The 27,981-nt window shown below is 53.0% G+C and overlaps 8 protein-coding genes across 8 annotated transcripts; 5 read left to right on the top strand and 3 right to left on the bottom strand.

Moving 5' to 3' along the window:
- Positions 1-2,148: 2,148 nt before the first annotated feature.
- B0H65DRAFT_268460 (uncharacterized protein) lies at positions 2,149-4,020 on the bottom strand. The gene is made up of 2 exons (XM_062822719.1): positions 3,274-4,020; positions 2,149-2,933 (listed from the first exon to the last, which is right to left on the bottom strand). The coding sequence occupies exons 1-2, from the start codon at positions 3,698-3,700 to the stop codon at positions 2,443-2,445; spliced, it is 918 nt and encodes a 305-aa protein (XP_062679661.1). The 5' UTR covers positions 3,701-4,020; the 3' UTR covers positions 2,149-2,442.
- Positions 4,021-4,459: 439 nt separating this feature from the next.
- B0H65DRAFT_268551 (uncharacterized protein) lies at positions 4,460-5,336 on the bottom strand. The gene has a single exon (XM_062822720.1). The coding sequence runs from the start codon at positions 5,211-5,213 to the stop codon at positions 4,524-4,526; it is 690 nt and encodes a 229-aa protein (XP_062679662.1). The 5' UTR covers positions 5,214-5,336; the 3' UTR covers positions 4,460-4,523.
- Positions 5,337-10,725: 5,389 nt separating this feature from the next.
- Positions 10,726-11,719, top strand: B0H65DRAFT_578572 (uncharacterized protein; the record flags this gene model as incomplete). Its single annotated transcript, XM_062830734.1, has 2 exons — positions 10,726-10,845; positions 10,997-11,719. The coding sequence occupies 2 exons, from the start codon at positions 10,726-10,728 to the stop codon at positions 11,369-11,371; spliced, it is 495 nt and encodes a 164-aa protein (XP_062679663.1). The 3' UTR covers positions 11,372-11,719.
- A 302-nt stretch (positions 11,720-12,021) lies between these two features.
- B0H65DRAFT_430394 (uncharacterized protein) lies at positions 12,022-13,764 on the top strand (the record flags this gene model as incomplete). The annotated part of the gene is made up of 1 exon (XM_062824879.1): positions 12,022-13,764. One exon carries the CDS (start codon positions 12,022-12,024, stop codon positions 13,762-13,764), a length of 1,743 nt encoding a protein of 580 aa, XP_062679664.1.
- A 4,601-nt stretch (positions 13,765-18,365) lies between these two features.
- B0H65DRAFT_473287 (uncharacterized protein) lies at positions 18,366-20,333 on the top strand. The gene has a single exon (XM_062827193.1). The coding sequence runs from the start codon at positions 18,639-18,641 to the stop codon at positions 20,121-20,123; it is 1,485 nt and encodes a 494-aa protein (XP_062679665.1). The 5' UTR covers positions 18,366-18,638; the 3' UTR covers positions 20,124-20,333.
- A 671-nt stretch (positions 20,334-21,004) lies between these two features.
- B0H65DRAFT_578576 (uncharacterized protein) lies at positions 21,005-24,097 on the top strand (the record flags this gene model as incomplete). Its single annotated transcript, XM_062830735.1, has 3 exons — positions 21,005-22,070; positions 22,129-22,411; positions 22,474-24,097. The coding sequence occupies 3 exons, from the start codon at positions 21,005-21,007 to the stop codon at positions 23,846-23,848; spliced, it is 2,724 nt and encodes a 907-aa protein (XP_062679666.1). The 3' UTR covers positions 23,849-24,097.
- A 298-nt stretch (positions 24,098-24,395) lies between these two features.
- B0H65DRAFT_473292 (uncharacterized protein) lies at positions 24,396-26,673 on the bottom strand. The gene is made up of 3 exons (XM_062827194.1): positions 26,529-26,673; positions 25,821-26,402; positions 24,396-25,757 (listed from the first exon to the last, which is right to left on the bottom strand). Exons 1-3 carry the CDS (start codon positions 26,558-26,560, stop codon positions 24,692-24,694), a joined length of 1,680 nt encoding a protein of 559 aa, XP_062679667.1. The 5' UTR covers positions 26,561-26,673; the 3' UTR covers positions 24,396-24,691.
- Positions 26,674-26,841: 168 nt separating this feature from the next.
- B0H65DRAFT_268902 (P-loop containing nucleoside triphosphate hydrolase protein) lies at positions 26,842-27,829 on the top strand. The gene is made up of 2 exons (XM_062822721.1): positions 26,842-27,059; positions 27,143-27,829. Exons 1-2 carry the CDS (start codon positions 27,011-27,013, stop codon positions 27,733-27,735), a joined length of 642 nt encoding a protein of 213 aa, XP_062679668.1. The 5' UTR covers positions 26,842-27,010; the 3' UTR covers positions 27,736-27,829.
- Positions 27,830-27,981: the final 152 nt, after the last annotated feature.

Here is a 27,981-nt window from a genome sequence, read left to right on the forward strand (position 1 = left end):
CACATTTGAAACCTCGAAAAAGCACACTGAGTCAGGTCTTTCCAACACATCTGTCTACCTCTATTACTGACATGCTCCATCCCACCTTCCGCTTCCATCCCATCTCGTCCAGGTTCACCAGAGCTGCTTCACCACCTCTGCAACCTGTGTCGCTCCTTCCCTATCAAACCACCACGGTACATGTACTACTTTCCGCAGGCCTCCTTCCAACAAGCCGCCGGTTCGGAGAGCAATGGCAACATGGCGCAGCGGTTAACCGTACACCACTCCAAAACCTCAAAACCGTCACATAATTATAAAAAGTGACCAAACCGTGAATCAAACACCACAACATATACAAAGCTCATTATGACAAAAAGGGCGTCCCATAATTATAAAAAGGGATTGAACAACAGGACAACGCCAACAACATGAACATATGGGTACTAAGGTGGTCGAGGTGTACCGCACTGGACCGGCGGCTTGTTATTTCTTTTTCTACTTTTGTTCTTGATGCTTTGTTTCTTTTTGCATCTTCGAACAGCAGTCAACAGGCCTAGTCATCGCCACTGTGAGTAATCCCCCATAACCCTACAGGAGCTCCTCCGGGTACCCAACCCTTTCGTCTCGTCTGCGTACGTCATCCAGTTATGCATCCCTTCCGTATCAGTTTCTATGTATGTCCCCTGAGATGACTTCTATCCCTGGCAATAGCTGCTATCGATCTTCATCTTTCACTGTGTCCAAAGCGCGTATCCCCTTCATGTGATCACTCAGTGACCACAACCACCGTCCTCACCCCTTTACCACCATCCATCCATCCAACATAAACTCTTATCTGGGAAAGACGAGAGACAAGGCTGAGTCTCTTCACCGCTCGCTTACACCTCCATCTCGAATCCGGGTTGCATTCGGGTCCAGTCCTTCATCCCTTCATCCCTTCGAAGGCCCATTCATCCATCCATGCTTGATCTTTTGGCCAGCCAAGCCAGCCAACGAACACTAAACAACAAATCGGTGTAGAGAACAACGAGAAACCCTTGATCCCTCATCCATTCCGCCTATAACACTGTGAATTATAGGTGGAGGTTAAGCGAGAAAATAACCGAAACTTTATCGCAAACGAAACGAAACGACAACCAAACGAAACATGACATGCATGCAAAATGCCCGCCGACAAGCGGAGCGGGCGGACGGATGAACGGGCGGGGAACAGACGAGGCGGAGCGTTATGGGGGAGACGACACCACCATTCCGGTTGGCTGGTTCCTCTGGACACGAAGAGCATAGCCCGAACGTAGCCCTAACGTATTCGCATCTGCGGCATCCATTAGATGATACATACCTAACCTGGCAGATATCCGCCTCCTCTTACTCTGAGCCATTGTTGGCTGATGGGCGAGCATGATAGACTGTTGAGACTGACTGCACAAGTGACGATTGTCCTATTGTAACTTGAGCCTGTTACCTGGCTCACAGCAGCCTGACTCCTTCCTGGGTAGAGTTCCCGGCCACAATGAGGATTCCTTCTTACCGAACGACCAACCAACTCCCCCTTCCAAGACAGGTAGGTAGTTATCAGCTGATGATATCCCGTTGAAGAAGGACGGGAATCATACGTACTGTACCACAGGTGAGCATATCTCCGGTGTACTCAGCCATCCACCATCAGTCCATCAGTCCAGCCTGTCCATCAGGGTTCACAGATTCCTTGTTCCTCATGAGGACACCTGACCCAGAACCAGGAGGCTTGCAGCAAGCGAACTCCCACCCACCGGGTCTCCGACACCGTACCGTACATACAACTCGAACGAGCCGTCCCGCCGTACAACAAAACGGAGGTTCGGCGTTTGACCCGACGCTGGGATGTCCCATTGCCCATTGGAGACAAGTGTCCCGCTAGAGACTAGTCGTAGCAGAAGAGATAAATTCCTAGTGGTTGAGTTTATCTTCTCCTCCTAGTGTACCTACTGCGCCTACTGCGCTTCTCCCACATGTCCTCCGTAGCTTGGTTCAGTTGTGTTTCAGGATAGGGGGAGGCTGGTGTGGTAGTTTACTGCAACCCGACAGAGGTCCCTTTTGTCTCTTAGCCTTGGGCCCTTTAGTTTTTAATGACTTTTTAGGTGCTTACTATTATGCCATAGTACGCAGTCTCGAACCTCCCACGGTGAGCCACAAAACGAACCTAAGCGACGACCAAAAGTGAGACACTTGAAACATCCGAGAGAGAGAGATCTGAGAGATCTATGCAAAGCTCTGGATATCGCCGTCCATCGGCTTTCACTAATTTAGTGCTGTCTACCTAGGACCAGGCAGGTACGTAAACAGCTGGATATCTGTATGCCACACACACTGTCCTCGGTTCGTCCTCTCCTGAACCTTGGACTGAGACATGCAGACGAAAAGACCAGATACACTGTGTATGCAAATCATGCAGATATCATTTGCCTAGGAACAACATCTTTACTCCAGTTTGAACTCGGTGTGGTCCAATCCGGTAGTGCCGACATCGACCCTAAACAGGCCACCGCCGTACTTCCTACTCGGGGTCCCCTCCTCGCTGTCCTCGTCCGCGGCGCTGGTGATGAACAGCTCAGTATCCACAAACTCGACGCAAGTGATGTTGTTGGTCGGCAGGATGATTCGGCCCAAGATCTTCCCGGCCGGTGAGATCTTGATGACGGAGCCGCCGTCGTACAGGGCGTGCCAGATGTTGCCATCCTTATCGACCCTGAACCCGTCCAAGTGACCCTTCTCCTCGTGCTTGTAATGGACGCGCTTGTTGGAGAGGCTGCCGTCTTCGGGGTTGTAGTCCCACGCAAAGATGGTGTTCTCAGGCGTGTGGGTGAAGTACATGGTCTTGCCATCCGGAGACCAGCCAAGGCTGTTGGGGATGATCAAACCTGACTCGATCTCCTCCTTGGACTTTCCGAGATCGAATCGGTAGAGGAATCCTGGATACGAACAAATTGCCATGTCAGAATCCACATACTTTGGAGAAGATTAAAAAAAAAATCATGCCATGACGGCCCAATTCCGCTGTACTGCTGTTGCTGTTGCTGTTGCTCTGCTGTTGTGTTGTGCATAAGAGGTCCAAGAGACCCGCACCCTCCACAGTAAGCTCCATTGACAGCACAAGCGCGTCACATCGAGCGTCCGGGATGTTCCACATAACACCCCCTGACAGACCCAGGGTCGATTGCCGAATTGGGCCTCCGGGCTGCCACGTGGGAAGGAGATACTGGCTGACCGAGCAGAAGAGGGACTTTTGACTTTTTTTTTTCTCTCACTCACCTTCGGTTTGCGGCTCACCAACGTGAAAATCATTCATGGTACCGAGCCAGAAACGACCATGCGGATCAACGGCACCGTCGTTGGACCTCATTCTGTCGGGCTCGCCACCAATGCGGGTCAAGTAGTCATACTGACCCGTCTTTCGGTCGAGGAGGGCAATGCCATACTTGAGCGCCACTAGAATCTTTTCCTGCGGATCCTGACCCTGGATGTTGGCCGTGACACCAATCGGGGAATCTAGCTGGAGGGTCTTGAGCGAACCTGGCCCTTCCGTGACCGAGACGGTGTGGAGTCGCTTTTGCTTGATGTCGACAAAGCGCAGCGTCTGGGTGCCCTTTTCGAAGTAGGGACCCTCTCCGAGCTGGCAGTGCAGATCCAGATACGGCTCGGTGACGTGCCACTGCTGCACTTGGTTCTGGTCGGCCATGGTCTCGTCGTTTGACTAAGTCGAGAGAGAAGTCTTGGCGGTGGTTGGGAATCTGAGACGGTAGTGCGGTGGATGATGCAGGCAACTCCTAGGAAAGGATGGTGATGCCTGTTGGGTGGACAGAAGAGACAACTCCAGAGGAGGCGGAAGTTCCGTATTGAGACCCAGTTGAGACCCAGTTGAGACCCAGTTGAGCGGATGCGGTGACGAACTAGTGAAGCAGGTGCTTGACTAGAGTCGACTCGCTGGAGCTGTCGAGGTGACTGGCGTTGACGATGACTGGTTGCCGGACACGAGCAAGTTGCAGCCGGAGGCTATGGCACGGCAGCTACACCGTACTAAGTGGGCGTGGGCTTGGTGACTGTCACTCACTTGTCAGCGCGCGTGTCTACCGGAAGTATCGCCGGGTGGTTTTGAGAGCCGGGGATGTGACGATGGCTCAGGATGTCAGGATGGCCGACATGGCTCGATGGAGAGAGTCGGCGGCCGCAAAGGAGCGGTGTGTGTGGGTTTTGTACAATACAACTCAACCTACATGCGTACTTGCGTTACAGAGTCTGCGGATGCAGGCTGATCAAACTCTTGTTCATGCACGTCGTCGTGCTTGCAGTCGAGGCGATGGTTCTCTATCCAGTTCCAGCTTCAGCCGGAGGACGTCGAGGAGTTTCCATCTTTTTGTCTCTTATACACAGTAGTAGAGGCCAAGGTGTCGCCAATAGTGTTGACGTTATCGGCGTCCATCGAGTGGGTCGCCGCAGTGCGGAGCAGCACTGGCCGTGTCATAGACTGCCATCCGACGGGCGCCTCCGCACCGGATCCCCTATCAGGCGTCCCGGCTTCCGGAAATCGGGCCTGGCATCCGTATACACGCGAGCGAGCCGGCCGCCAAATTGCGCGCTGCGGCTGTCGGTCCAAAGGCAGGAAGGTTGTAACGGAACCACGCGCGCAATGCGCTGTCACGTCGGTTAGATCGGCGGTCACGATGCCGCGAGTTGCACTGCTGAAGGAGTGCTGGAGTGGTGCTGGAGTGGTGCTGGAGTGCAGTGGTGTTGTCGGTGGGTGCAACTGCAGCGTGATCGATGTGAGGTGAAAAAGGTTGAAGATTGGTTGGTCCTGCCCGTTGGTCGTGGAAAGGTACCCGTAGGCTAGTCCGTGCGCCGTAGCTTACTTGTACGACGCTAGTGCAGTGATCCAATGCGAGGTACCTCGATGGCACCAGTTTAAGACATTGCTGCCACTTGCACTTGCAAAGGAGGTGTCTTGGCGTGCGGCAGCTACCCGTTGGACATGGCAGCAGGAGAGGAAACATCCACTTGCTGTTTGTTGGCAGTCTGGATGAGATATGTAGCGCTTGCAGCGCTTGAGGCCCATCGATCCAATCAGTCCACGCTCGGAGACCGGGAAGCTGAATGTTTTGCACAGGTGGTAAAGAAACTCTGAAGTGAGGAACAGAAAGAGATAGCTCACCGATTGGCCGTGATGTGTAACTATCGAGTCTTGCGATACGACACATCCAAAAGCATACCTCTAGGGGCTTCCCAAAAGAGCCAGCGCTGCATGTCAGGGCCGCCGTTGAGCAATCGGATGTCGACCATGAAACATCATGATCGTGAATGACCCTGGAGCCTCAATTGCAACGCCAATCCCCGACATTCAGGACGTGAAAGCCTCATCCAAATCGAGGAAGCCGACCAAGCTTAATGTTGGTACTCTGTGGGAAGGAGGTCGTTGGGTTTCTGGGTTTGGAGACATGAACTGATGTTTTGGCTGCAACTATCTTCGAATCGGAAAGTGTTTTCGCCTGTCCAGCTCCAGTGGTCCTGCTGTTCCAGCGTTACAGCCAATACAGACACCGGTCAGTTTATGACAAATGTTACGGTAAAGTACGTAATGCAACATCTAGGGCAAGATCCTCAAATCAGTACAAGAACATGCCTTGATGTAACTCGCCCTGCACATTTAGGGTGACCAAAACGGTCTTTTGAGCCGTTCATGGTAAATGACTTACAGCGAAGAGTTAGTTCGGCGTCCAGACACCATTCTTGATACTAGAAGGTGGAAGGAGGCATATCCGTTCATCCATGGTGGTGTTGAGTCATATGTTTTAGGCCTGCCCTGTTGTCTGCACGTAAGAAGATCACGGCAAGGAGCCTCTTTTCGCCCATGCATTTGATACAGTTGAAACTCCCGTCATTGCTAGACGCAGGACGGACAGGCCCATCGACCGTTTAGGAGCCTTGGGCCCCAAGATAGGAACACATGATCGACCGCTGCTGCATGCACTATATGCCCCGGTCAGCTTCTAGGGCTCTCGATAGGCCAGACGAACAAGACAGATGCGGGTAAGGCCCGATGGTCCCCGTCTTTGATGCCTTCCCTTGTCCTTGATCCCCTAGCGCAAAGCCATCCAGTTTAACTTCTGCGCTCGCTCGTATGAGGGAAAGGAGGAGATGAGTTGCAACTGAGGTGTTGGCATCCAACAAGCAAACATTGTCCCATCACAAAGGTTCTGTACGCGATTTGGGTGGTCTCGAGAACAAAGTATTAGTGGTCAGTACTTCCTTTAGGCACTGGCTTTCCGGCTGCCGTCGCCGACTTGCTGACATCTGGCCGCAGTTTGAACTTTGAAGGGGCAAATGTAAAGCGTCATTGGAGGATATAGCAATCCTCCTGCCTTTCTCCCTCCGAAAGCCCCACGGGAGCCCCTGCCGGCTAGGTGCATCCGGGTGGAAATAGCGTCAATGGCAGTAGATCGAGCTGGAAAGGCGGTCAAAAGACCATTGTCGAATCGGAAAACGCGCCAGCCCTAGGCTCTTTTGCTTCTGGGGAAGACATGGGGTATTGAGCAACGGTAGACCCATCGTTATCCGTCGTTTCCATCCATCGTTGATGTCATGAATCGTAAATTGTAAAGCTACTAGGGACGTCGGTAAGTTGAATGCTTTTTGATATTCGCAAATGACGGCACCTACAACTTTGGCATTGGGCAATAGATGTGAATGCCTGAACGTTGGGTTGGTTGCTTTTCGGAACATGATGTCGAGTGGTTGAATTGTCGTCACTACTATATCGCCACAATGCTATGTAGGTTGGCCGTGCAGTTAGTACCGTGTCAGACCTGTCAGGGCCCGTGCACTAATTAAAGCCCCGACACACGCAGGCGGCTAGAATGCGGGGATCTGTATGCCATAGCTGCAGCGCGTTCCCGCTTCACCTTCAGCTCTTGACAACCTCAAGGAGAAGATGGCAACGAAGTCGTTGGGAGTGGTCTTGTATCGATACCGCTGCCATTTGTTTCCACTCTGGCACTCTCGACATTGGGCATTCCACGTTGTTGAGACCGATGTCCTTCAACGTCCCGTTCGTCTCAGAGACTCGACACAATACCACATGTAATTTCGGATTCGCAAGACGTCAGAGCCGCCGGCGTCACAATTGTGATGGGCTGGGCCTGCTGCCTACTCAGCATGGAGTGATCTCGGGAGAACGGATCCAAAATTGACAATCTCGTCTTCGGACCAGTAATCAAGCGGGAATGTGCCATGTTGGACCAAATATCGATACGCCGACCTGGATGGGATTCTGGAGGAATCACCTCATCCGGTCACACTGAGCAAATGCGCGACCCAGCTCGCAGCAACTATCCGACGTTGGAACGGGCATAGGCATGAAGAGCAACGAACCAGTCTGTGCGTTTCGAAAGTCACCGAGCACCGAGTAGACTGAGCAGCTTCATCAACGCTGTCCTTCCCTTCCCCCGTCCCTGGCGCCAACAACGCGATATAAAAGGGAATTTTGACACGGTGCACCTCCTACCCAGGCTCGCCCGGCTGAGCCAGGGCACCACACCATCCGAAGCATCGCGTGAACGAGGTCGCATGTTGGGCCGCAGAACCTAGGAAACCAGCAGAAGCCTCACTGTGAATGTGCAAGGAGCAAGGCCAAAGTCAATTTGAGCACGGGATGTGTCCAATTTGCTACCAATGCGCCATTGATCCTTACGGAGGGTTGCAGTCAACGTATTTCCCAACCAACCATGGCCGATCAAGATACAGATGCCGTTATGTACCTGCCTCTGGATATGGTCAGCCACGGTACGGTAGCAGCCCAACCAGAAGAGTTTGATATCTGCAAGACAACCCAATATCTGCATCACCTGGCAGTTGTTGCATGTGGGAGGCGGGTCAAGGCAAGTTCAGGCGTCAATCGACGCAAGTTCAGTGGTGAGTTGTTTGTTTAGTTACGAGACTGAAGCCGTAGCTAAACATTGGAAGCACCAGATTCGGAAACATCATATGATTTGGAGAGGAGAGATGCAAGGTGAGAAGTGGTGCCGCGGAGGTGTTCTCGAGGTGTTCTATGGAAAGTTCCAAACGCCCAGCCAAGGTCCACTGTGCAGGGACAGAAGGAATTGAATGTGACGGAAAGTGGAAACCGAAAACACCAAACACCATCCCCAGAGACACGGGGGCACTGTGCAATTTGCAGCAGAAATGAAAATACAGTCCAGCACAGTGGGATTTCTTACGCAATACAACCGTAAGTTACATCAGCCCTTCACACTTCAGTTGCAAGCTGCAACTAACTGCGGTCGACAACACCACTCCCATTGCTACCTTCAGTTCTTGGAGGTTCTGGTACTGGCATTGGCAGGCACGACGGAAGACGCTCCTTCTACATCTCGGCCTCATCTACGGCGAGCATGCGTGGATGGCAGGGCAAGTTCAGGGCAAGGCAGCCCCAGCCCTTCCACACTGCAATTTTGGACTTTGTGGGCTTGCACACTTTCCACAATTTGCACCTGTCCATTTCCACTTATCACCACCCATCTCGACATCTCGACTTTTCCCCCCTCCCAGTGCAGCGTCACTATACTGAGGTGTCAGACAGCCCAGATGCCAAGAACGGCCGCTCTGTAAGGACCATCATATGGAAAATGGAGTGTTGCAACAATCGAGCCAAACTGACCACTCAAGGCACTCCACAGAACCCGATCTGGTAGCCACATCACCATGACAGCCTCTGAAGCTACGCTGCTACGCTGCTACGCTACCTGGTCCCCGGCCCCGTACATACATACCGGACAGGCAGAGTGACACGCCTACCCGACCCTACAACTCCAAAACCTCAGGCGGTGCGCCCACGATCTCGTGCCTTATTTGACCACTCTGGCGAACGACATTCCCGCGTTTATTTTGGGTTCGGTGGCTTGCCGGGATCAAGTTAATAAACGTACAGGCCCGTAATTTGTTGGGGATGGCATCAGCCGCTGCAGCTGGGCATGACTGGCATCAGGATACGCAGCACGCACCCGTCTGTCGCCATGCAACATCACCTCACATCATTCTCCTGGAGAAGATGCCTCCGAGGCTCTGTCGTCTTTTTATCACCTCCCGTCAGCCGGCATGCTCAACACCATCAGCTCCGCCCTGTCGTGTAATCCCTTGATCATCTCTCCTTGGTGCGGATTCCATACAAAACAAGCTGCCGGCCGACCCCAGATTGGCCCATGCAGCCGCCGCGACTTTTTCAAGTCCACCGGAGCCACTCAACGACAACATTCTGCGCGCAAAACCTGACTACGCCGTACAACGTGTAGGCAGTGGGCCATGCGAATCTCTTTTTCTCCGTGGGCTTTTCACTTTGCCCGCCCGGCTTTGAGAATCCATGCCCACAAACGGCAGGTCTTTTGATAAGCTTTGGATCTCGGGAACATCTCGTGGCGAGCCAGAGTCGGGATGGGATATCCAAGAGGCCAACGAGGCCAAGTGAGACCATAAGCACAATTCTCTGTCTGGAATAGGATCGTCATATCGCATCGTCCGCCTCGTTCACGCACATGAAGCAGGGTGTAGGGAACGAGCACCTGCTTCCCCCCGGGAAGCTTGCTGGGTTCTCACCAGTTGTAAATATCTGTGTGGATCGCTATGGTTTATCACGCGCATCATCGCTACCGCCCTCTCCACCCGTGATAACCTTCGGGATGGCGACATACCTACACAGTATGCGCCCTGGACTGGTTTCCTTGACTGCGTGCACGGAAATTGCTTGACTGTTCACACGGAAAACCTTCGCTCACGCGAGATGCCGCAACTCCAAGGACCCTCCGGCTGTTGTATTTTTGATACGCGGCAATACCAATACGACGTTGCCGGTTCTCTTCTCGTCTCACATATAACGTCTACCACACCTAAGATGAGTGATACCGGGAGTCTCAGCCTCTCGGTCATCCTGAAAACGGCACGGTGCGCGTTTATAGCCAATCCGGAAATTTCTCCAAAAGCCATGCCAATGCTCACCTCAACTGCTCTACGGAAAGTCTGAATCGACCCATTGTCAGCAATGAACGCGAGTTGCCATTTTAGATTTGCCGCTGATGCGAGCGATCCACCACCAACCCAGTTGCTTGGGCCGTATGCTCGGGTCACGCCAAGAGGGTCTACACAGTATGGTTGTGCTGTGTGGATGTCTGTGAGCCTTTTGGGCCTCATGGACCTCACTACATGTACGCTATTATCGTGGTGGAATCACGAACAGTGTCCGGTTAGCCCTCATTGATCCATCCACCTCCAGGCCGATAACCCATGTTGCCCACAGGGTGGACTCTTCACGAAAAAAACGGCCAGCAAAAAGGGAAATCCGCGCAAGATAATTTGAGCGAAAATGGCAACACGCCAACCGGAAGTGCTAGGTAACATTGAGTCTGTCAGTTTCCCCAGGAGGATCGTTGACAGCCCTGTCAAAGACTTTAGTACTTACCAAGCGACCATCACTTCAACATGACATGGCTCTTACAACCCCTGCTTTTCCTCTACGTTGCCGCACCCCGGCAGCTACCTATCCACTCACTGCCTGCTGACTACTACTGTGTACCTATTCCGCCATTATCCCCCGTGTTGACTTGTCCACCCCCCGGTACACACTACGTACCGGTACCAGCACGACCACCCAGCAGATAAAAAGCAACTTGAATAGAACGGGTCGAGCAACAGAAGCATGGGTGAACAATTTACAGGCTCCGAAATATGCTGGTCACTGTGGCCGGCGGAACTGAGATACCCTTGGAGCTCACACGTCAACTCAAGGGCTGTGGCTTGTCTCGTGGGACGACTTATGCTCCCCTATCCACGGCCTCTGCTCTTCAGGTAAAGCAACAGTGGTCCAATCAGATTATATAGTCTGGATCCTGCTGGCGGGGACCTTGAAGCGCGATTTTGCCTCAACCCGATACCGATTCTTGCTTCACCACCGTCACGACATCCTGACTACCCGTGAAGCCAACGAGAATTCCACCAGAGGCAGACGGACTATCCCAAGAAGCTAACGAAACATAAGGATCTGGAAGGAGGCTTCGTCTTGACACACGCCCACTCAAGCGGCGAACCTCTAGCGCTACGTGGTCCCCAGGACCATTCAGTGGGCGAGTCTCCTCCTGACGACGATGAGTGGTCCAGAAACCTGCATCCCATCCCACCTTGTCACCGCAACTACTCTTGCATCGATTACCCACCGGGACTGCTTGTCTACGCCTGTCATTTTTTCTCTACTCCGCTAGGGGCCCTCGAGCTATCCGCCAGACGACCCTCCTGTCGAAGTAGTCCCCGCTCGCCTCCACCCGCTGCTAGTCTCTTTAGCTCTTGTCTTTACGCCAGCTTTGTCTCTAAAGCTTGACAACCTGGCTGACACGTTGGTTGTACGGGCCTCGAACACGTACCCGACATCTTGCAGCTCATCCTGTGTGTGCGTTTGCCGCTACTGCAGTCCGGAACCGACACCGTCCTCGCTATTTGAACGTGGAGCTGGCAGTACTTCCGACTCGGGTGCCACACTCTTTTGCAGCATAAAGACTCACTCATCCGTCGCACCAGCCGCTAGCAACACTCTCTTCTTCAACAAAGGTGATTTAATAAACCATTCTATACAGTACCACCGTTAAATCCGTCACGCTGGCGATCCAAGCTCTTTCCCGTCCCCAAGAGCCTCCCCGGAGGTGGCTCGGCGCGGACTCTTCAGACCACATCTCTTCCATTGCCTACAGCTTTGGGTCTTCGAGCACGACTTTTGGACACAACGGCTTACCAAGTGTCAGCTCCGGGTTTATACTCGCTTCACAGGGTTCCAACGGCGACGACAGTCGCCAGTATCATGGTGCAGAAGACCACAGAAGCGAAGGGGAACAGGCAATGTCACAGAGGGGTCCTGCACCTTACCCTCCCGCGCTCTCATCGTCGCGTGACGTTCACTCCCCGTCGCCGTCCTACCGAGCCTTTGGTCAAGATGGACCGAGCCATCGGCATCATCGTAACCTAAGCAACACCTCAATGACCAACATCGACGGAAACCACACTCAAACAGGATCGAAAACTTCCGGCGTGCACAACATTCTGAACCCTTCCGAACCCCAAGAGCGTCTTCCTACACCCGCCCCATCTCTCCCAATGCCTTCTGCCCAAAGGGGTAGCCCACAGGCAACCATGAGAATGGGCCAGTACCCAGTTGATGGTTCCCCATCTCGTTTTTATGGTTATCAGACGCAAAGCATGCCCGGGTCGCGAACTACTACTCCAGTTCCCGCCGCATCCTCCATGGTGCCTCCTCCGTCTTCCGAACACGAATCTCCTATTACCAACCATCCCTTTCCAATAGCCATGTCGAGGAGGATGTTAACCCCGAGGTCCCCAAGACCATCAAGCATGAGCCGCGGGACAACAAGGCCCATGGAAGGCCAACAGCTCCCAAGCATGCCATCCCATGTTCAAAGGACCCCAACGCCGTCTCACAACACTTCACCACTCAGTGGTCCCCCAACTTTCCCAGGTCCTCGCCCCTTTTCCGGCCCGCTCCACGGACAGGGAGCTTCTTTACCTCCCCCGCCTGCGCAACCGAATACTGGAATGGTTGCTCCGTCATCACAGCCGCTTCTGGGTCAAAGACTTCCGCCACCTGTAACAGCAGGGCCGCTACAATCTGGCCATCTTACTCGGGAGCCCGCAGGAAGACCTGTTTCTCACCCGTCCTTCCCCAGTCCTCCAACCACGACTACTGGACCCGTATCAGGCGGGTTGACCGCCGCTTATCTGCTTCAGGACCGAAGCAGGCTTGCAGTTGATGGCCGACAGCACATGATTACCATTACACCATCTGTTGGCGAAGAGATTTTGGTTCCGGTAGATATCCATCAAGGCTCGAGACAGGCGGATGCGAAGCGACAGCGAAACGCGGGAGCCTCGGCGCGGTTCAGACAGCGAAAGAGGGAGATCGAGCGGAACAGGGAGAGGGATTTGCAGAGACTGGAGGTTGAGAGCCGGGAGTGGGCCAAGAAAATGCAGGATTTGACCACTGAGCGCGATTACTTTCGCAGCGAGGCAGAACGTTTGAGGAAGATTGTGGCTGGCATTCCTGAATTCAGCAAGCTGGCGGACCCAGCACAACCGACTCCTGTATCGTCGCCCCCAAGCGTACCCTCGTTTTCGGTCGAGAACAGCCCCCGTACGGGACCGCTACCTCCACCGCAGCCGCAAGCCCAACCCCCGCAGTCACACCAGCTTTCAAACCCTTATACTCATTCACGCACCCGGTCGCATCCCGACAACACCCATTCGTCTCCATACGACGAGTCCTTGACACTCGAGAGGCCCAGAAGACGGAGGAGGACTGACACAGACCCGTCGCCCACTACTGGAGCTTACGCACACAACACGCCCGCTCCCATGGCCATGCCTCAATCAGCCTTCGGCTTGGCTCACTCACCTCATCTCCCTCCTCCAAGATTACCCCCTCTTCGGGGACTTGATCAGCCTCAATCGACCACAACCCCGCCCCCGGCATCCAATGGACCGCATGCTGTCCCCTTAACTTCGCAAAGCCCATCAGGTGGTGCCTATCAGCCCTATCCTCCTGCGCCCGCTCCTAGGCCAGAGATAGGATGGGCTATCAACCAAAGAGGCCCCCTCGAAGGTGCCCATAGACATCCGTTGCAGGGGTCCCATGGTCATCCTGAGAGCCTACGAAGGCCAGTTGAGCAATGGAGGCATGAGCCGCATTCCAACCGACCCGCCGCTTAACGAGTGATCTCGCTCAAGCCCAACTACACAACATTACGCTCTTTATTTTCGCATCTTTCTTTTGTCTTTTCCCCTGATCTAGAGTTATCTGAAAGCGAGACCGGGCAACCGGCAATGGCTGTTTCATTGATGAGAGCGTGTTTCTTTTCCTAGACTTTGTGTCTTACTACGTTCGTTTTGTATCAAAATTCCATTTGTCATGTTGATTCACTTCGCTCCATGTTTCACATTCATCGTTACTCCTTTTACTGCTTCCTCCTGAACCAAGCTTGCGTTCGAGCGTCATACGGCTGGTCCTTACCGCTACCTATTCTTCGCTTCCGCACCTAATCCTTCTACAACCACGGCTTATCAACCTACTAATCAGCTTTCAAATATCGCAACTCCGCTGCCCCATTAGTCTGTTAATATCCCTGCCTATAACGGGGCCGAGAGGAGGTGGTCACGGGAACATGTCCCGTGTTTTTCTCATTTTGGTGTGCAACCAGGGTCATCATCATTGGGTTGGTGTTTTACAGGAATTTGGCTTTTATCATGTCCGGGGGTGGCGCTTTGCATTTTTGGCCGTTCGTTATATTGCATCTGGACTTCTTTTCATTTACGGGGGACCACCGGGATCATAATTTCTGTTTCACATATAATGGGACTGGCAAATCACGGGTACAACCCGTCGGGGGGATGTCAGGGGCTCGTAAAAGTCTAGGAGATAGACGACCCTTTAATTGGCCAAGGCGGAGTTCGTTATGAAAAGCTACGCCGAGGATGGAGTGTGCGGTTTAGGAATAGGATAATTGGAGCTTAATAGTTGGGCAGAAGAACGGGCTACTGTATGTATGTCTTTGACTCAAGGCACTTTTCTGAGACATGGAGTTGTGAAATCTGCGGATTTGAATGGAAGATTCGCCCGAAGTTCGAAGAGTGATCATATCTCACACTCGCCATCACATTCAGCCCCATCACAACAGTGTCTTTCCGACCTTCGGTTGGGTTGGAAATCAAATGTGATATTCACACGTTTTCCAGCGGATATTTCGGGTCACGGAAGCCCAATACCTGATACACCATATTAGAGATGCACATTCTCGATGAAACTCAGGTCGCAATCAATCATTTAGCGACCCGGTCCCGTAACAGTGCTCCATCTCATCACACTCCATTTACACAACATGTGGCACCCCTGCAATACACTGGTAAATTGATAATCGAGAAAGGAACCACAGCATGGGCATGACACCCCCTCATGGAGTGACATCATGACTACTTTAAGATTTGGAAGCGGAGTCTCCAAGCGACGGGGGGAGACGGACGGGGACGGGGACGGGGTCTAGATGACTACCGAAATGAAGACCACGTTTTTGCCAAGTTGTGGATTTTCCCGTTAATGTCTGATTATGATTAGGTAGGTACGAAAATGGCATACTGTACGGGTTCGTTTATGAAGTCTCGAGCTCGTTCGAGGTTCTTCTTGAGTAGTGGAGTTAGATGATCCGGTACGGAACGACGAGCAGTGCAAAGTGACCAGTCGTCAATGCTACCTACCATAACGAACGCCAACACGAGAACTCAATCTTGGGTTTCTCTTCTTCTAGACCCTCGATGGGTGCCGGATTCGGTCGAGTGGTAACATCAATATGGCTCGATTAGGGTTGTGTTGGGCGTGAAGGAGACAAAAAGAGACAAATAGAGAAATGAGTGAGACATTGGGAATACTGTGAAAAAGCAAAGTGCTTCGGAACTGGAAGTGTCTGGGGGGTAAATGGCGTTGATGGCTGCGAAGAAGCATGGGAAGTTGAAGAGAAGAAAATGGGAAGAAAAGGGAGAAGTGCAAAGGTGAGTGAGTCAGTTCTTAGTAGTCAAGAAGGGGATGTTCGATATTGACCGGAAACATGCGCTTTGAGGGATCACTTTGCGGGTGTTCTGAAGAGTGGAAAGTTGGTGGTTTCTTGTATCTTTTCTGTTCACTACTAAGTATTCACAGATCTTCGTGGATACCTAGGTACCTAACTTCTCGAACAAAGGCCATTATTCATCTTGAACTCCAGTGCAGCAGCCAGAAGTTCCCCAACTAAAGACCTCATGCTTCGTAATTACCACCCAAGAACGGAGAAGAAGCTCCCAAATCGTTTCTAAGTAAAGAAACAAAACAACGCCTTTCGTCGAGGCAGTGAAGATGACCTCTCGTCCAAAAAAAAAGCATCGAAATCAACCAGTCAACGGCTCACGCCCTACACCACATGTCGGATAGCCATTGACTGTTGGGTGATGGAAGGTGAGAATAAGAATGATGATGATGCACATACGGGTACTGTGCGTATACAAAAGCAAAGCTTCACAGAACTAGAAGGCCGAATGGGAATGACTGGTAGCGAGTAATACCTGGCTGGCTGGCTAGAAAGATCATGGTGATGATGATGACTGACTGCAGTAATCCAGCCGGCCGTGAGGCCGTGACGTGACTCCTGAGTTCTTACGTGCATGATGATCTACCGCTAGTTTTTTAGGCAGCCAGGGGAAGGGGAAGAGAAAAGAAAAACTTCGGGGCTGTTGGATGGAAGGTTAACTACTTACAAGGGCCGGTGAACCAACGATATTACATACCTGGGAAGAAGAAAAGGGTGGAAAATGAGGCGGTGGAAATGGTGGTGATGTTGGTGGTGGGAGTGGTGGAGATAAAGATGGGTGTGTTCTTTGCCAAGTGTTTTTTTAACCATTGTACCTGTGATCATAGGTAGGTACTTGTCGATGTGAAGTCTGCACGGCTTTCATCATCAGTACATACGCAGACATTCACTCTTCTGTTCGCCATGTTCCTACCACCACCATCAGTATCCCGAAGTGCTAAAGATCCGAGGCTTTTCCGAGCAGTGACCGGAAGAAGATCATTACCTCGGATTCTCAGGGCTAGTGTACGTACCTTTCTTCTTTGAATCTTACCTAGCCTTCATCTCCACACCACCAGCACCACCGCCATCATCACGGGCAATCTATCCATAGCATGGCATGGCATGGCGGGCGCTCCGCGCGCCCCAAGCGCTTGTTTACCACACGTCCGTCCGTCCGTCCCGCAACACGCAATGAGGTGTAGTTGGGATAAGCGCTTGTGAGACTCGCATGCGTCTCGTCCCCTACATACTTCTTCATGCACACTGCAGCTCATTCGTTTCGGCAACTTGCCGCGACTGACGTACAGTGTACCTCGTCACAAGTAACAAGTAACTCCCCCGTCCTGGTCCGCCCCGGTCCTAGTCTCCGTCCGTCCGTCCTTTTTCTCCTGAATTGGGGCCGCGGAAGCTAAGCACGCGTTCTTGCAAATTTCTAGACGCCAGTTGTACACACACCAACGACACGAAAGCCTCACTTAAAGCACTTTGCCTCACAGACACATTTGGCGAGCTGCATGGGGTTCTCGAAGGGGTTACTAACGGAGGGAAGCCAACGCGAAAAGAAAAGATGAGGATGGTCATGAAGATCCGGGGTTTTGCCGGCGGTACTTTTGTTTTGGTTTTCTTTTGTTCTTTTGATGAGACCCTGCCCTGGGAACCTGGATAGTGGCAGTAGATATATCAAACTTGCAGTTGCAGTTTATTGACAGTTGACAGTTGACGTCTTGTGGTTACCTATCATTCAACATTTTAATTAGTGCAAACCTCAGCGATGTAACGGTCCTCAATAAATAGAGGTACAGTGTGCATGATGTGCACGACGGGATTTGCTTCTGCTTTTCTGACCGAGAATGCAACCAACCTTTGGCAAAAGCTCACTTGCCAATTGCTGTTGCTACTTGATGCTTTTTTCTGCTGATCAGTACCAATTATACGATGTGTCTCACTTTTGAAGAAAAGTGCGATCGAGAACAGTCCGTCCGTCGCCGACATCAAGCATCCTTGATGGTGATGATGGACCCGATATCCGAGACCGAAATGGAGATGCGAGGTAGTTCGGGAGGAGGAGGCAACGATTGGGCATCAATTGACATCAACCCAATGTCTTGACGGATTGTTCTCGACCTCGAAGAATTTCCGTCCGGAGTGTGGGATGGATGTGTTCGGTAAGGGAGACTGGGAGTAGGTAGAGATACCTCGACACAGTTTCAAGACGTTAACGGTGTACTACCCTCTAGCGCGAAATGAAGGAGCCTTGAGGTTCTTTTCAGTACAGTATTGGCGCGGTCAATTGTTACTGTCGAGCATCTGATGCGACTCCAGTGGGAATTGCGAGAAATGCGAAATTGGCTAAGAACTTCGCCAGCGGAAGCAGCCGAGTTGTGCGGAGAAAGAATCTCATGACATGAAGCGAGCGAGGGGGGAGGCTATTGCTGTTCCATGGCCATGGAAGCGACTTCCATGGGAGCACATGGGATGGAGGGTGGGGGCTGCGCTAAAGTGGCAGGCTGGACCCTAACCCCCAATGAAAATCCACGTGCGAGCAAAGACGCTAGAGGTAAGAAACAGTCTTGAAGTTTACAATACCATGGTATTGTAACAGAATACCAGATGGTGCCAAACTGGTAATTTACTAGCTTCAGGCATGTGCACTGTTTTCGACACTGTCTGTAGGCAGCTCGCTTCTGTAGCACCCAGCAATCTGATCACAACATCACCACTAATTGCAGCGTCAAACTCACCACCTCACCTAGGTCACCGCACCCCAAATCAGATTCAACTCCCAGAACAGTCACGGATCGACGCGACCTCTTCACAGCCGACATATTCGTCGCAAGTGCGCGCCTGAAGAGGCCCCGAGCAAGGACCCCCGTCTGGGATTCTGGGTCGTCACATGGAGGCCAAGCAGACCGCGGACGATATTCCCATCCATTCCAAGGGGTCTGGAATCCACAGGACTACCGCCTTTTGAACCAACAACAACAACAGAAAATGTCCTTTGACGGATTCAACTCACCGCCACGATCCCCCAAACGGCGAAGAATCTTGGCTTCTTACAACCCTGTTCCTGTTCCTGTTACACCTGCAAAAAGCGATGCTGAGGCCCTAGATGGTAACAGTGCAAGGGCTGTTGGTGGTGGGGGTACTGCTGCTGGTACGGTCAGGGGCCGGTCACGGTCAACTTCACTGGCGGCTGAGGCTCCAAAGGACAGCAGGTCGGATAGGGGTATTAGCCATGACCGCGATGATCCCATGACTGGGGTTGGGGAGGATATCGTTGGTGGGCATGAGGATGGGGAAGGTGAGCGTGATCGTGAACGCAAAAGGGATAGGGAGGCTGATGGGGACCAGGATCGGGATTCTGAAGGGAGGAGGAGGGAGAAGAAGCCTAAGGTGACCAAGTTCCGGTTCAAGGACAAGGATAGGGAATCACGGAGGAGGAGGAGACGGTCACGGTCACGGTCGCGGTCGCCATCACGATCAAGATCGCGCTCACCTAGATCAGATCGGCACCGTAGTCGCCGGCATCGTTCCGAGGAGGATGACCGTGACGGCCGGGAAAGAGAGCAAAGGAATAGGAGCAGAGACCGCGACCGGGACCGGGACCGGGACAGGGATCGGGATGAAGAACCTAAAGACGGCGAACCCCGTCGCAAACACCGCCATCGTCACCGTCACCGCCGGCACCGTCACCATCGCTCACCCACTCCACAACAAGGACAGCCCGACCCCAATCTAGACGACCCCTTCGCCGAACCCCCACTAGACCCCGAAGCCGCCTTCCGCGAGTCCCTCTTCGACGCCATGGCCGACGACGAAGGAGCCGCCTACTGGGAAGGCGTCTACGGCCAGCCTATCCACGTGTACTCATCCGCGCGGGAGCGTGTCAACCCCGAGGGCGAGCTCGAGCGGATGACGGACGAGGAGTATGCTGCGTATGTCCGACAGAGGATGTGGGAAAAGACGCACCAGGGCTTGCTGGAGGAGCGGGAGCGGAGGCAGAAGCAGAAGGAGGAAGAGAGGAGGAGGGAAGAGGAGGAGCGGAGGATCGCCAAGGAGATGGAGCGGAGCTTGAAGAGGGGCGAGGAGAGGAGGAAGAGGAGGGTGTGGAAGGACAGGTGGGAGGAGTATCTCAAGGCTTGGGAGGACTTTGCTGCTGCTGCCGCCGCTACTACGGGAGGTGGGAAGATTGATGCGGAGAAAATTCCTTGGCCTGTTAATAGGGAGGTGGTGGGTGGGAAGATTGAGGAGATGGATCCCGAAACGGTTAGGGCGTTTTTTGTGCACGGGATAGGGTTGGAAGAGCTGGGAGAGAAGGAGTTTGCGGTAAGGTTGAAGGACGAGAGAGTCCGCTGGCATCCGGATAAGATGCAGCAGCGGTTGGGAGGGGATGTGGATGCTGCGATCATGAGGGATGTGACGGCGATTTTCCAGATTGTGGATAAGCTGTGGAATGATACACGGAAGAGCTCATGATGGTATATTTATAATGGGACAAAGCTACAAGGCATGGCATGGCGTTAGGGTTGTTGTGTTGGATCGTTCGTACGGTAGCTTTACTCCGGTTGAATTTACGTTGACCGGATTCGCACCGGACATTAGAGTCCTAGTTGACGGATTTTGTGACATAGTTGAGGGCATTATGATAAACGATATAGTGATATCAATGGAATGATTCCATCTACGCCTCTACCGCAGGTCAGTGGGTGAATGCCTTCGATCTCGATGTCAACTCATTACCCCTGAGACACAACTCAGGGTTAGAGGTGATGGATATGCAAACGTTATGCACAGGGTTAAGTGTGGTGGTACTGATGCACTAAGCGCAGGCCACCGCCACACCAATTAAGCCAAGCCACAAATAACCGTTGGAAAAGTTTGCACTGGGCAAGTGATCTTCGTTATAGTGAGTCCCGCCCCTGATTTTCGTCCCACAGGGCCCATTTGTCCCCTATAGGATTTAGATAACGCAAAGACTAGCTGTGGCTGAAAGCAAGGCTAGCACTGTGATTAACATGCAGGCAACAGTGGATAACCTTCGTTGTTGACCCATCCTTGACGTGGAGCTCCACATTATTTTCTCGACCTCCAGACCCTGTTCTCTCTATCAAACTGCATTCATCTCCATCTGAAGTCTTCACTTCATCCGCGACTGCGACTGCGACTTCGAACTTGCTGCTCGGTTTTTGCTGCAAACTCGATCGCAAACTATCAATCACTCGACATTGCACCTTCTGTCGCTGTGACTCGGCCAGTCGCGCGCCTCGGTTGACTGTCCTGTTGCACTTTTTATTGCAAACTTTGGACTTGGTCACCGGCTGAATCTTCTTGTATGTGTAAGAGTTACCATCTCAATCATGGGCTCTGTCTCTGTGGACTCTGAGCAGGACCACCTCTTCTCCGACCTGGAGGAGGAGTTCCTTGCCGCCGAGGACAACGAGAGGGAGAACGAGAACGACGTTGTCGACAATGACCTCGATTCGCTCTTTGGGGACGCTGCTGATGATGATTTGCATTCGCTCTTTTCCGAATCAGAAGACGACGACGATCAACAAAAACAACATGAACAACACCAAGAACCACCATCACATCATGCCTCAGATCATGCACCAGAGCCGGGGCCGGTCGAGTTGACGCTGCCCCAACCATCAGCATCAACAAGCCAACAACCCCAACATCACCACCAGCAGCAGCAGCCTCTACCGTCACAAGACCTACCAACGCTATGTCCCACTGACTTCACACCTGACGAGCTTGAACTCCTTGAGGCCTTAACTCCGCCTTTCACGGACGGTCATGATGAGTTAGAGGAAGGACAATGTATGCCCAGTGCCCCTGATCCGCCTGCAAGTCCCTTTTCGCTTCAGGATGGACACACTTCAGGTGGCCCAGCGGTTAGTACTCAGACTCCTTCAGATTTACCCCCCGAGCCCGCCCTATCGTTGGAGTCGTTGGATTGGTTGGGGGAGATCACGTTTGATGAGGCAGACATAGAGGCTGCTCTTGCACAGATGGAAAGGCCCGAGCTCTTACTGAACGGGATGGTTGACCAAGTCTCAGACTCCTGGCAGGGCGAAGGCTCTCAACAACAGCCTCAACAACAGTCCATCTCGCAAAACCACCTCGAGATCCCTGCACAGGCCAGTGTTCCAAACTCTAGTCCTCCCGTGGCTCAAGAGCCCTATGCCGGTCTCCCCTTGGGCAATGCCTTACCACAGGTCAATGACCCAAACCTCCTCACTCCTTCTGCCAGTTCCCCGGAAAACACACCGCCAGCTCCTGTGGACAATCAGTACATTCGGGTGAGCGACATCCCCGGTTTTCGCTACGGTCACTGCTACACCAACCGAGGAGCAACCATCACACGGCGTGTCGATCTCCACCCGAACCAGCTCCCGATTCTTCTGGACTATATCACCCTTGGTAAGTTCTCACCCCAATTACTTGAACTTTGGTTGGACTCGTGCTAATTGTTTCACAGACCGGAACTCAAGATTGTCGGTACTGTATCGACGCCTCGAACTCAATGACTGGCAGGGCAAAGAGCTCAACAAGGAGATGAAGGACTTTGTACTGAATTCCCCTTTTCAGAGCCTTGTCCACCACAAAACTCAGGGTGATGTGAGGGGCATGAAGAATATGCTGGGGGGTGCCGCATATTATATGCTCACGACCGGTTGGGGAGAGAAGTGGTTCGGCTCGACAGAGTGCTATGTGTCCCCTGGGAATAGGCGCCAAACCATATGGCCTAATGACTCGACCCTGTAAGTTTTCCAAGATCCCAAACACCTCCTTGCAACGAACAGCTGCTAACTCAAATTTACAGTATCATGGTCCACTTCATGGGGCTCCTCTACCGCATTGTTTACCAGCAACAAGTCTTCTTTCGAAAAAAGGAAAAGGACGCAGTAAAGAACAACCCGAATGCACTCCTATCGCCAGAACCCTCTGAGGCATCTGCATCTTCACCCGCACCAGTTGCCGAGTTGGAAGCGTTTTCGCCGGAAGCAACCACTGCCTCACCTATACCAGAAACGGGTTCCGAAGGGTCAGAGACAGGTTCCGAAGGTTCAACCACGACCGCGACAACGACCTCTACCAGAGCATCTAGCATCAGTTCGCAGACTGTGATAGAAAGTGTCGAGACTGGAGCGCCGGTTGCTCTAGAGGTATCCAGCAACACGACCACAACAGCTGCGATCGAGAATCCCTGCAGTACTGTCACTGACAATGCTCTACCTGTGGAGATGGATATCACGAGCGAACCTAATTTTGCCGAGACTTCAGCATCAGTCCCCATCCCGGAGCCACGTGCGGCTTCTGTCGGCGTCGTCGAACCGATTGTCACAAGTAACACTACTCCAACTGCCGCCCCTACCACCACCGAAGCCCCAGTCAAGACGATTGTGCCAACTATTGCGACCAACACCACTCAAACCGCCACTCCTGTTCCCATAGCTGCCGCCCCTACAGCCACCGTAGCTCCTGTTCAGACGACCGTACCAATTACCACAACCACCCCCGCCCAAACCGTCACTCTTGTTCCTACCCCAGCATCAGTCAATACCAGTGTACCGAATATCACAACCAGCACCACTCAAACCGTCGCTCCTGTTTCCACTCCAGCACCTGTCAACACCATACCAGCAGATCCTACACCCACACCCAGCACCACCTCAACCGCAACCTCAACCGCCACCCAAACCGACGACCTGATCTTCACCGGCACCCGGAAGCGCACCCATGATGAGTTCGCTAAGGGCTGCGAACAAGAAGTAGCCCAACAAGCAACAACAGGTCCAGCCCCAGGCCCAGCCCCAGCCCTAGTCCCAATCCCAGCCTCAGTCCCACTCCCCGTCAAACTAGAAACAGTCTTCTTCGTCCTCGACGTCCCCGACGACGCCGACCTCACCTACCACGTGCACATGAAGAACCGTTCCACCAACGAGGACGTCAGCCCGCCCGTAACCTACCAGCACTCCCACTCGCCTATCGTCCGCAGCGGGTTCTACACCTACATTATGAACACCATCGGGACCATCTGCGGCAGAACTAGTGTTTCTCCGTACATCCATGTCCTGTCGGCCGGCTGCCCGCGGAATGTGAGGAGTGATGGGGATTGGGACTCGGTGGTGATGGATGTGTATAATCAGAAGCTGGCGGGGAAGGAGGGGCCTGTTTTGGTGATGTGTTATGTTTGAGGGGAAGGAGAAGGGGGTGGAGATGGAGATGGTGATGAGGATGAGCAGAAAGGGATGGTGATTCAGAGAAGAGGATTGAAGCAAGTGTTGTGGAGAAAAAGAGCGAAGGGTGGCCTGGCTTCTCGAGATCTACTATGATCTGAGAAGCCCATGTGCCAAGCAGGGGCTTTGTGTGTCTCGGAAAAGGGTATCAGAGTGTGATCTCAGAGAAAGAAAGGGATGGAGGTAGATTTGCAGTTTTGGCGTTGGGGAAAAGTGTGTTATCAGGATGTCTGATCCTACCTATAGAGGGTTGTGGATTTTCAGATTGATTTTTTTTTTTGGTCTTCGGCGGGTAGCTATGTCCTCGTTGACAACGTTTCCTCCATTGAGGTGCCCGAAAAGGAGTTATGGTTTATTAGGGATTTCTTTTGTTTCTACTATACCCTTAGGTTAGATCAGTGTCTCTAGGAGGAACAAATTCACGTCTGGGTTGATAGTGTCTTTGCTTCCAAAATCATGTGTTGTGTTCACAGCGAAATGTTCGAGATACGAAAAGGAGAAAAGGTCCAGAAGAGTCAAGCTCAGTTGATGCGTGTGCTATGTTATTTACGTAGTTCGAACCAGGTGGTGATACTTGCTCATTTCACCATTTGTGTCCAGCATGGCGTAGTAGTCTCTTCCTATCCCCCTTTCCGTAGCCCAGCGGTTCCACAACACCAGACCATAACAACCATACGAGCAACGTAGATAGCACTTTCAGATTCAGCTATATGAACTCTCTCCCTCCAGCTTATATACTCCCCTCATTATCATTCCATAAACGCCAGTGCTTAAGAACTTCTCCAATCCTCACACCCTCGATCAACGGGAAACGCACTCAGCCCCATAAACAGCCGAAGACCCAACTCCCAATCCTCCCAGCGCCGTCAACCCCCACGCAAGAGCCGCCGACTCCCAATCAAACTCATCATCCGGCAAGACATCACCCTCCACAGCCTGCGCCCTAACCGCCGGTGTAGGCTCATAAGTCGAGTCAGCTGCTGCATCAGGTACACCAGCCACCTCGTTAATGGTTCCCAGCTCCGGCTCCGGCGTCGGTTCCTGCTTGATCTTGCGTGGCCTTCCCCGTCTCCTTGGTGCCTGGTTCGGGCTAGTCTCTGCATTGCCATTGGCGGTAAGAGCCTCGGCGAGCTTCGAGCTTACATGCTTGCCACGGTCCCTAAGCTTCATGGTCAAGCTTGAAGAAGAGCTCGGGCGCGAGGGTTCGCTCTCCGAAATCGGCTCGGGTTCCGTAATCCCCATCTTTGCGACGTTCGGGTACGAAGGGGGAAGCGCTTTCTTTGCGTCCTTCTTTCCGTAGAATGGCGCTACCGATTTGAGCATGTGGTCCACGTCTAAGGCGCGAACCGCTGCCCAGATACCGAGGCTGAAAGCGCACAGGAGGACGTCCTTGCCAGCGGCTGCGACGGCTGGGTGGTCTGTCATGGAGCCTAGAATCTTTTCCATGGCGGTTGTGCTTCGCTCCCAGGCTGATCGCTTTTCGATGTCGAAGGGGATTCTGACGCTGTGACGGTGCTTGTACGAGCCAGGGAGGTTGTACCAGAGACCGGCGATAGATGTCTTGCAGTGCAGAAGCAGGCTTGCAACTGACATGACGTTGAAGAGTTTGGTGAGGGAACTGTAGGTGTCGTGTGGCTCGGTGTGGATCGTTCCCCAGGACTTGGGAATGATGGCTGGTAGAACCAGAGGCGCAAGGGACAGTGCCTTGGAGATAGCAACGGCTGTGGGGAAGTTGACGGTTCCTGCGGTTCGAGGCACCCAGAGCATGACGAGGTAGTTGAGAACAAGGAGGATGTGGAAGAAGGCGGGCTTCGGGAACCAGTTGGTGGGTTTCGGTGGGAACGCGCGAGCGAGGAGCTTCGATAGTCTGCAGGGGCATTAGTTAGCCAGACTATAGAGTTGTTGGAAAAGACCAATTGTAAAGCCATACCTCGACTTGTGAGTATTATCAATGGGCGCAGGCGTCAAAAGCATAGCGACGTAGAGCAAGTTCTGCGCAAATGAGAGATTGACCAAATGCGCAAGCAGTGCATATGCCCAGAGGAAAGGTATATTTCTCCTGCGGCCTTCGACTGCCAGCAACATGGTCCATGAGACCGTTGCCAGATCGAGCTGCTGTCCCCACCACAGTCTCCGTGCTTTTTCTGCAACGATCTCGAGAGCATCGAGGTAGAGCGGTGTATCATTCAACCAAGCGCGGACATGTTCGGGTGTGAGGTTCTCGAGGCTGAAGCCGCCGGACAGTGTCTGCTGAAGAGGGATGCCGCGCTCGGATGCCCATACTTTGTATGAGAGGGTCAGATACTCCAATCCAGATTTGATGGCAGATCCTAGACTCAGAAGTGATAGACTGCCGAACGTCGCCGCCAGCTTTTGTCGTTGCGATATCCGGCCACGCGTGTCTTGGGCTGGGCCCAGTTGGGCATACGATCGGTAGAGGCCCAAGCCGATGATGTAAGTGAGATAGAGAGAGGCTGTGATATGCGATCCCGCCAGAACCAAGGGTAGATACCTGTAGAAGTATCCGAATTAGCTGATTGTACACATCGTAGACACATACTTAGCTTCCTCTCTTTTGCTTTCACCACTTGGGCGTGTATAAGTGGGAGCTACCCGATGGCGCATAGTCGTAACGTACCTTGGCTCTGATTCTAGAGCGACGGGAGCCATGGCGAAGGCTGTAAATGTGCTCTTGGATGTCTAGAGAAGCTTCTGTGCCATGGAGAAGAATGGGGAAAGAAGAAGCAGAAAGTCAGAGAGAAAGCTGGAAGCGGCCTGATGCTGTGAAACTGGCCTATGACGACACAGAGAGCTCCCCGCGGGTTCTTATCTTATCGGGCTGATCCATCCCTAGCGGTCCACGTTTCAGACCAGAAACCCACTGAAGCCGCTAACTTGGGATGGCAAGCCCCTGTCAGCCCGTTAGAGATGTGGGGCCTCGACGCTGTGTGATCGGCCCCCCGGCGCGTTTGACAAGTCTGGGGAAGACACGCTCCCGATCCCGTTGCGGCAAGTCTTCCGTGTACATAGACAATATCGTCGAGAGTCTCTACAACACCTGTTGCCTTTCCACACGCCCTTGCCAGATCCATTAGCACCTCCCCGAGACAAATCGCCAACATGTATCACCTAGCAAAGGGTCTCTACCGATTAGCGACCAGTAAAGAGGGTTAGCTTCCCTTCCCTTCCATTTAACCCCTTTTCCATCTTATCCCATAGTCCACTAACACCCACCCTCTTCCCGCACCGCAGAATACTCCGTCATCCTCCTAGGTCTCGACAATGCCGGAAAGACCACCTTTCACGAACAAGTCAAAGCCCTCTTCCACCCCGACCAACCCGAGCCCAAGTTGAAAACGGTTCCTACGGTCGGCCAAAATGTCTCCACCATCACCCTTCCCGACATGTACCTGAAGCTCTGGGACGTCGGGGGTCAGCTCTCCCTGCGCGCCCTGTGGCACTCGTACTACTCGTCCTGCCACGCCATCATCTTTATCATCGACAGCACCGACATTGGCGACGGCCAAATCGAGCGTGATCAGAACAACGGCCGGCTGGACGAGTGTCGGGCCGTGTTGGAGGACGTGCTGCAGCACTCGGAGACGGAAGGCGTACCGCTGTTGATACTGGCGAACAAGCAGGACCGAGAAGACTGCGTCGAGGTGGTGCGGATCAAGGAAGGGTTGGTGAAGAAGGTCTTTGAGGGCGAGAAGAGCGCGAGTATTAGGGACTCGAGGGTGTTACCCGTGTCGGCACTGACGGGGACGGGCGTGAGGGAGGCGGTGGAGTGGGTTAGGTCAAGGGTTAAGTGGAACAAGGAGTCGAGGCCGCCGGTTATGCGGTGAGCAACTGATTGATGGAGAGAACGATTTATATCACGACGGCAAGCTTGCAGACGTACATCAACGTACATCGACAGCGTCTGAGCGGAGGATCCTACGCGGGAGCCGATTCCTCGCTGTTGGGCCAGCAAAGCTTGGAACTCGCCTGCTGTTGATCAACACCGCCTGCTAAATGACCAAGGGGGTAGATCATGAGCGCTCCGAGACCCCGCTGCCGGCTTCCAAAATCACCCTTACTGGAGCGCGAGA

Source organism: Neurospora tetraspora, assembly GCF_033439725.1.
Source record: "Neurospora tetraspora strain CBS 560.94 chromosome Unknown B0H65scaffold_6, whole genome shotgun sequence".
NCBI lineage: Eukaryota > Fungi > Ascomycota > Sordariomycetes > Sordariales > Sordariaceae > Neurospora > Neurospora tetraspora.